The sequence below is a fragment of the Armigeres subalbatus genome, chromosome 1 (assembly GCF_024139115.2).
Source record: "Armigeres subalbatus isolate Guangzhou_Male chromosome 1, GZ_Asu_2, whole genome shotgun sequence".
Classification (NCBI taxonomy): domain Eukaryota; kingdom Metazoa; phylum Arthropoda; class Insecta; order Diptera; family Culicidae; genus Armigeres; species Armigeres subalbatus.
The window spans coordinates 233,088,204-233,097,582 of record NC_085139.1 but is presented as its reverse complement, the minus strand read 5'-3'; the positions used below and the strand labels follow the sequence as shown (position 1 = coordinate 233,097,582).

Genomic DNA, 9,379 nt, shown 5'->3' with positions numbered 1-9,379 from the left:
CAATGTTCAAAATCCCACATAGTGACCGTAGATATGGTTTGAGCTCCAACAATCATATCTCTGCTCATTTGATGATAAATTCATTCGCCAATTACAAATGAGAATTTGATATCTAATCGATTGCCCAGTGCCTAATCAGCATAGCGTAGTGGTTATAACCTGTAGTAGCAATGACCCGCGAATCATTAGTGTACGCGGTTCAACTGCGCGTGCGGCGCAGAGCGATATGTGGCCTAATTGGTTCGTTTCATTAACGCTGCTGAGCAGTGCAACCTTTCCAACGGAAAGGCTTCTTCGCGACAGAGGGAACACAACTTCCCGCAATGCGGAATTCAGCGTTGAGGAAGTTCTACTTTTAAATCGCCGCTTCGTGGACTATCTTGCAGTCATCGACGATGCAACCGCGGAGGAGTCCGCCGAACCGCAATGTGTGAATGCAATGCGGCAACTGGCTGCGGCCTATCTGGACCGCGATCGTCTCGGATTGCAGTGTACGTATCTGCTTATTTATGTGTTCAGTGAACTAAATTTTTATATACCTCAGGGTTCGATTCTTGGGGAAAGATTCCTTCGGGACTGTACCATCAGAACGGATACGCATTAGGCAATGTTGATCAATGTCGTGATATCGAACCTGTTCGAATGCAGCACTGTACTTTTATTGGAGCATTTCCAAGCGACATGGATCCATTGATTTCCGGGCTTTGTGTCCCTCATATGTGCACCCCAGATTTTGTGCAGCTGTTGTACGCAGGTTTTCTTAACACACAGGGTGCTATACTTGTACCGATGGTTACGCAGGAACTATTGTGCATAAGAGACGAGGAAGTTTTGTATGATGGAGCACTGATTACAGCAATGTACGTATAAAACAAATCAATCATGTCCATTGATTAATGCTTTGTCTACCCTCCTTCTAGTGTACTGTGCTCCATCATAGCACTTTGCGTATTAGGTAGCACGTCGTATGAACTCATAATGGAATTGATGAAGCGGGACGCCAATCCGTTATACAAGTCTTTTTCATTGCTAGGAAACTTACGAAGCATACTTCAATTAGTTCCACGAGCCAAAAATTCTCAGCAGAAGTCGAGCATGATTGAGTGTGCACACGGTATTCGGGCGCTATCCATGATCTGGATCATATTAGTTCATATCCACGAACTCTTGTTTGTAGTTTTGTGGGAAAACAATCCAACTTTGTGGAAGTATATTGGGGGTTTTGTACCTTCAGTTCTACATTTCACTGGTTATCTGGCAGTGGATACGTTCCTTGTACTCAGTGGAATGCTGGTAGCGATGAGTATGCTTCGAGAACTAGACAAAAAAGGAAAAATCAATCCATTGATGCTGTATTTGCATCGATATATCAGAATAACGGCTCCATACGCGGCCATGATTTTATTCGTCGTATCCTTTGCAAAATATATGGGCGAAGGTGTATTATGGAAGGTTCATATGGAAGGTTTCAAGGAATCTTGCATGACCAACTGGTGGGCCGCACTGCTACATGTTCAGAACTATGTCTACCCGAACAGCATGGTAAGTAGACTACGCAACTATCTAATCATTTTTATACTTTCTCAATATTTGTTTTCTTTCTCAGTGTTTGACGTGGACGTGGTACCTTTCCGTCGATATGCAGCTGTACATCATCGCTCCGGCCTTGATTTACCCAGTGTGGCGATATGGAAAGCGGGCTCTTGCGGCCACTATAGGTCTCGCAGTGCTATCGATGGCATGTGTTTTGGCCACATTCCTAGTCAACGAATACCGTATGAGTCCTTTCGCACCGGCAAACGACAGTCGAAGATATGCGCTGACATACTATCCGACACATGCACGCATGGCCGTTTGGCTGTGGGGTATTGTGTTTGGATATTTTCTGCACAAGACTAGCTTAACTGGAGTCAACCTGCCTAAGCGCTATTGGACCATCGGCTGGGCGACATGTTTCGCGTTGCTTGCCCTTATTGTGTTCGGCAACTATCAGATCTACGCTACCGACGCCGGAGAGTTTTCTCATGTGATTGATGCGTTCTTCGAACCGCTGTCCCGTTCGGTTTTCTGCTGCTGCGTCATGTGGATAATCATGGCATGTGTGAACGGCAAAGGTGGTCTATTAGATGAGTTCCTTGGAGCACCAGCTTGGCAGCCGCTATCTCGACTATCGTTCACCATGTATCTCCTGCATGTATTACTACTGATGATGGCGTCAGTGGCGCCAGCTAAATCGGGTTCACATTTCAGTGTGATTAATCTATTCTACTGGATATGGGGGACGATTGGGCTGACGACGAGTGTGACCCTATTTTGGAGTGCCATTTTTGAGCTCCCGTTTGTGACCCTCTCAAAAATACTTTTAAGGAGTTGAATTTGAATACAAATATACTTGCGTAACTGCTCACATTATTGATGTGTTTCATTCATTTATTTACTAATACTATGTTCGCACTATGGCCTGAATAACATGTTATTCAAATTATCGACAAAAGAAAGCTCATCAAGATAGCCGAATAACATGTTACAAGGCCCTAGTGCGATCATAGTATTACATTTTAACAGATAACACTGATTCGACAGCACATCATACATAACTGTGTGGTACTACTCGATAAACATAAACAGAGCATGCCACGTTGTAGCGGTCATATGACAATTCTACGCATTTGCCTTCATTGCAAGTATTCAAGCATCGTAGCAACCCAGGATATCTCTTCCTAATTGACCAGTGCATGATGACGTAGGTTGACAGTTCACAGAGCTTTTCCTCCGGGACTTAGCCTCCGGCGCAGCTTCCGATAAAAATGTTTCGTCATTTTATTCGCATGTAGATGTTCTTTGCGATGGATTTCTTGCTGAATGCAAAGAATAACACTAAAATATTCGGATCACAGCAATTTTAAACTAAAAATATGAATTTTAATTTTCCCTTCATCGATTTTTCTTCTAACACCTTGTAAACAAGCTCTGTGAACTGTCAAAATAAGTGAGGTTAAGTTAGAGTTTGCATTGGTCTATTGAGCTCCAAGCAATCTGACAGGCAAGACGTGCTACTCAAGTGGTTCCTTTTCACAGCATTATATTAGATTTCCACAATGGCGATCCTGTCATGAGTTGCAATTTCATCGTTGCAACGCCAAGAGGAACCTAATAAAGCAATTTTGTTGAAAAGGGGACCTGTTAGAGTTTATTTTTATCAGGATTGCTAAACTAATTGAAGAAAACAGATTACTTGCTGTTCAGGTGAGTGGGAAAATACTGTTAGTGAAGTGAAACAGCAGAGGAAAAGTGTGAAGCACTGTAACTGAGCGGACATTCAAGATCGCGCAGAGCGGGCCACATAGACCAAGCAGAGCGGTTCAAATGGACCACGCAGAGTGGGTCAAATGGACCGCGCAGAGCGGGTAAAGTGGACCGCACAGAGTGGGTCGAGTGGACCGCGCCCGCTAGATTTCACACCCATGAATACAGAGATGCAACACTTTTCACCAGTGTCATTCGAATGGGTCAATAGGAGAATCATGCGAAAACTGTATGTTCGATAATGGAAGTGTTCCCGGGAGCCTGGTTCCCTCAAGGAAGTGAACAAATTTCGATTAGCACCGAAACCCATCTTGCGACATATCAAACTTCATGATTTTGAAAGACAAGCGTAATAGATGAGTTTTTGAGAGGTTTTGGACACATGTTCGGAAGAGTTCCCTCTAGAAAGTGGACAAATCTTGCCTAGCATCAAAACCCATCTTGCGACATATCAAACTCCATGATTTTGAAAGACAAGCTCAATTGATGAGTTTTTGAGAGATTTTGGGCTGGTCACGTTCGGGAGTGTTCCAGGGAGCCTGAGTGTCTCAGGGAAGCGGTCAAATTTTGATTGGCCATCTTGCGACATATCAAACCTTTCAAAAAATCATGTTTTGTACTTGTCTTTCAAAATCGTTGAGTTTGACATGACGCAAGATGGGTTTCGGTAGTAATCGAAATTTGTCCACTTCCTTGAGGGAACCAGGCTCCCGAGAACACTTCCGGATGTGGCCAATGTGTCCAAAACCTCTCAAAAACTCATCTATTGAGCTTGTATTTCAAAATCATGGAGTTTGATATGTCGCAAGATGGGTTTTGATACTAGGCAAGATTTGTCCACTATTTTTTGGGGTACCAGGTTCCCGGGAACACTTCCGGACGTGGCCAATGTGTCCAAAATCTCTCAAAAACTCATCTATTGCGCTTGTCTTTCAAAATCATGGAGTTTGATATGTCGCAAGATGGGTTTTGGTGCTAGGCGATATTTGTCCACTTTCTTGAGGGAACCAGGTTCCCGGGAACACTTCCGGATGTGGCCAATGTGTCCAAAACCTCCCAAAAACTCATATTTTAGGATTGTCTTCCAATACCATGAAGTTTGATATGTCGCAAGACTGGGTTTTACACCACTTGAAAAGTGTCCACTACCCCAGGGAACACGCAGAAAAAACTATTGTAAAAACAATAATATTTTATGTAAATTCAAAAAGAATTTAACATTGTTTTGGCGGTAATAAGAAAACATATTTGTTTCCAAAATCAGGTATTGTTGGAATTAAAAGAAAATATGTTTAAATCTGGATTGGTATAATGGTTTGAAACTTAGCTGCACTGGTAACGTGTAACTCACTAATAACAAAAATATTGTTATTTTTAAAAGAGATTTCTTATTGTTTTAATTTGCTTTCTCATTAAAAATACATCCAAAATATTTTTGTTTTAATGATCCTTTATTTTTAAATTCATTTGGGGTATAATTGTTATAATTAAAAGATATATCATTTAACTTCAGGGATTCTTTAATTTCTTTTTTAGAGTGACTAAATCATGTTGCTATTTGTGCATTTCACATGTGTTTATTCCAATGCCTTCTTTTATCTTATAAAAATATCAGTCACCTGATTCTCTTATTTATTAGTTTCTTAGAGGCAATAAATTTGTAAAGCAAAAATATTAACGATTTGTACTACATCTTCAACAGGGACTTTTTACATATTCCTTATATATTTCTTCCAATCATCACCTATTTGAATGAAAGTCCATTGAATGATTCAAAATTGTCAAAAAACCACATATTAAGATACTGAGATACATTAAGACTTTGGAATAAACACATATGACATGCACATATAGCATCATAGCAACAAGAAACACTTAAATGTACTCACAATACATGAGATCTAATAGAACACCTCGCATTCACTTATAATTAACAGCATTGGCCTCCAGACTGATAATCCTTCAGGTTGTTCCGCCAAAAGTAGTTTTGAGTTATCCGTATTGATCCCTCGTTGACTGTGATGTTAGTAGATATGTTGCAGATGATGAGTGGATTGTACAGGAACGCTTGTACCAGTTGCAATGACGCCCCGGCCGCCATCGTGTCGTATCTGTTGTTAGAACTTTGATAACCTTGGTATCCGTATTGGTATCCTTGGTATCCGTATCCATGCACCATCTACATATCATTGTGCTCTTGTTATTTACACAGCATAGCTGGGTGTTGGTTGGATTGTCCGAGAAACTTACTTGCAAGTCACAGTGATCGCCTTGTTTCATACACATCCTGTTGTCATCATTGCTGACTAGAAAGTCGATCGAGTTGGCTGCTTCTGTTGAGAATGTCCCGGATGCTTGTGTTCCTGCCATCGGCTTCTCCTGCATTCGAGAAACTTTTCCCACCATCAAACCTTTTACGAAGAGATTTATTTTTATCAATAGACATTAATAATGAATTATTTAACTTACCTATATTTTCAATAGCTGCTGAGTAAATTTAGTTTGGTAGATTTAAATTATAAACTGTTCCGGTACCTAACAAAAAAAAAACAAACATTTTTGTTTTTGACATTTATGCGAGCGTTCTTCTTTTTCGAAAATGTTATGCGAGCGTTATGCTGGTGTCATTCCGTTACGAAGGTTGCTGCATAGGGTGACAAAAAGTAACTACACATTAAATTTAAATCAAATTTTATTGATTCAAAAATAAATTATATTAGTTTTTACAATAATATTGTTATAAATCGTATTATTGAAACAAACATTATTTTGTTTTAAAATCATGTAAACAAATATTATGAAACCAATAATAATTGAGGTAAATTCAAATAATTTCAATCATTTGAATATAAAAAACGATATTATTATTTCAATTGGAATAAATTTCTGTGCGTGAACCAGGTTCCCGGAACATCCGGAACCATATCCTGGTGATTTAATTATATTAAAACTAACTTCTGATGCTGATCAATTATTATTATTGTTATTATTATTTATTTAATTCATCTGACAGTAGTCTACATGAATGTCTTAGATAACTAGTTTAGTCTTCCGGACCTTTCTACCCTACTAATGAACAATCTTCAATTTTCCCCAAAATCGAAGAGATCGTCTACCAAAGAGAAAATTCGAACACACGATGTAAGCGGTTCGTGGAATCCGTATGTCGTACGATGGAATCTGGTCATCAGCAAAGACGAAGATCGCAGTTGTCTACCAATGGTACGAAATTCGATCCGGGACAGGAGTTCAGAAGCATAAATCTCACCTATTAATATTTTAGCAACTAGTGAAGCCTGCAGAATCTTTCGGCGTCGAAGCAGCGTATCAAGTCCCAGAAGCCGACAACGCTCTACGTACGGAGGAAGATTTAGCGAATCTCTCCATGGTAGATCTCTTAGCGCAACGCGGATGAATCTTCGTTGAACGCTTTCAATTCTGGCAATCCACAATAGATTGTAAGGAGTCCACACAACAGCTGAGTTTTCCAGTATTGGTCGTACTAATGCACAATAAAGTGCTTTGAGGCAATGACGGTCGGTGAAATCACGGGACACTTTCGTGATGAATCCCATTTGACGTGAAGCTTTGGATATAATGGAAGAAATGTGCTGATTGAATGTTAGTCGTGCGTCCAAAAGAACGCCCAAATCGCTGAATCGCCCAAATCGCCCAAATCGCAAACCCACGATAAAACCACAGACAAACAGACGTAACACTAGAGAAAATACCATCGACCATGACTTCAACGATCAATTTAAATTTGATTGACTACGCAATTCACAACTAGAGGCGCTAGTGTCGTAATCCTTCGGGTTTGACATTCCACTCCAGCGCCTTCTGGTGACGATGTCATACGAAACATCGTTTCGTGTAACATGCTCGCAAGATGGTGGTAGAGGAGTTGAGCGATGGATTTTTCAGAAAAATGTTCAGGCTGTTACGTCTGTTTGTCTGTGATAAAACTGTCCCCATAGATCCTGTCACCAGTTCAATACATCTACACAAAAATATAGAATATAAAACATCTTATCTCAAAATTCATGCAAATCGGTTGAAAAACAAGGAAACAGTGAATTTTATAATTTGAAATCGTCCAGGGCCAAAACGGGTTAACAAGGCGTTGTTCACCGAAAAACTTAAAAACGGCATAACTCGAAAATCGCACCAAAGATTTTTTGAAAATTTGTCTAGAAGCGTAGAATTATAGTAGGAATCGAATGGCGGCTTCCGATTGAATGGTATATTTTTTTCATAATAACGGTAAATGAAGCACCGTGGTGTATTCATCACATTTTACACGCCCAAATCTAAAATTGACCTTTTGGTAGTTTTGGCCACTCTTTCGGGCTGTCCTATTTATTGTGCCGTGCGAGCGTCGACGAGCTTAAATTGCTGATTTATTCTCGATTCAGAAATAACCACCAGCAGTCGTTGGGATTGGGATTTACTGCGCGTAACATTTCCTGTCCAACTGTAGTGATTCACATGGTCCAGAAATTCCAAGTTTGGAAGCGACGTCCTCTTTCAAGAGGGTAAGTTTGAGAGCCTTCATCTATAAACGCAAATATTTCGATCCTCCCATTTGGCTAAAAAAACGTAACAGGTAATATTTTAAACAATGGACCATCAGTAGTCTGCCTTTGATCCAAATGACTAGTGGAAACTGCAACTGAACTGACCTGCGTCACAGAATGTAGAAGGGTATGGTGCCGTAATCGGCAGCCCGCAATTCAGCAGCCTTGCCAGTTCTAACAAGGCCATCTACCATGCTGGTTTAATCAGGTTTTTCACAATGAGTTCTGGTTGATAAATTTGTGTCTTTGGTCGACGTTCAATGATCTGAACTGCTGACAATCGTGAGCCCGATGACCTTCCATTCCGCACGCAACACAAGTCATTTTTTTAGGTTTATCTTCTTGGCCACCACTGTTGGAAGGAGTTTTTCCCCCCTATATGATGCTTTTGAATGAATCTGTATGAAATCGAGTTCCTCCCGTTCCTCCGGGTTTTGTTGTGATTTGAACGATTTGCTTGCGTCAAACGCTAGCTCTACGATAGAGCTCATAAACATCCCGAAAGTTCTAAAATCGACATAAACTTTAGCACTTTTATATGCTGCCCACTTCTCTCTGTAATCCACCGGCAGCTTACCGAACAAATCGTGAAGAAGAGCGGGGTTCAAAAGATGTGTGTGTTGTATGCAGTCTTCAAATGTTCTACAAGGTTGTCGACGGCCATTCCGAAGTCGCTGATACTCTCAAAGTTATCCACCTTTGGTGGCGGAAGATGGGGAATTTTCTCAGTGAGGGCCCGAATCAACTGTTAATTTTATATAACATGTGGCAGACTAGCCAGTGTCAAAAGCTGTCCTCGAACCATTTCAAAAGCTTTAACCCATTAAAATGAAATTTCAATCCTATCTAAATCCCTATCCAATCTAATCTAAGCACAATCCAAATCCATTTTAAATTTAATCCAAATATAATCCACGTGCAATCAAAATCTAATCAAAATGCAATCCAAATGCAATTGAAAGCAATTAAATTTTGGTTCAAAACCTACACAAGTCAAAAATTCAATCAAATCCAAACCCAATCCAAATCCAATTCAAGATTAAGATGAGTACTCATATGATACTAGTAGATATCGTTACTTTTTATTCGATATTTAGAAGTATCGATACAATTATGCGATATTATTTGGAAGTAAAAGAATCGATACTTTCGTGGTATCGTTTCCCCTACCCATCACTACGAAACCAACTCCATGCTCTGCCTTTTCGCCGCCGTTGCGCTGTAACAGATGTTATATTGTCTATCCGGAATAAATTTATAACGCTTTTTATACCGAAGTTGGATTTTTCTCCGGATAAAGGCAACTTTCCCAACTTCGGAAGTAGTGCACTGGATTCGCCTAAAGATGCGCTAAACAACGCATCAATTAGTTTGACAGATAAAACTTCGGAAATTCTGTTCGGAAGTCTCGACCTCGACTTCCGAATTCTAACTTAGTGCTACGCCGACAATATTTGAATGCAGTGTTGATCGTGGGATTCGCGGCTCTGAATTCA

General features: G+C 40.2%; 1 protein-coding gene and 1 long non-coding RNA gene across 2 annotated transcripts; one reads left to right on the top strand and one right to left on the bottom strand.

Moving 5' to 3' along the window:
* The first annotated feature begins 226 nt into the window (after window positions 1–226).
* LOC134211776 (nose resistant to fluoxetine protein 6-like) lies at window positions 227–2,407 on the top strand. Its single transcript, XM_062688999.1, has 4 exons — window positions 227–491; window positions 545–860; window positions 921–1,542; window positions 1,607–2,407. Exons 1-4 carry the CDS (start codon window positions 227–229, stop codon window positions 2,372–2,374), a joined length of 1,971 nt encoding a protein of 656 aa, XP_062544983.1. The 3' UTR covers window positions 2,375–2,407.
* Window positions 2,408–4,980: 2,573 nt separating this feature from the next.
* LOC134211771 (uncharacterized) lies at window positions 4,981–5,867 on the bottom strand. Its single transcript, XR_009979089.1, has 2 exons — window positions 5,776–5,867; window positions 4,981–5,717 (listed from the first exon to the last, which is right to left on the bottom strand). It is a non-coding gene; the product is annotated as an uncharacterized LOC134211771 (long non-coding RNA).
* Between the last annotated feature and the right edge of the window lie 3,512 nt (window positions 5,868–9,379).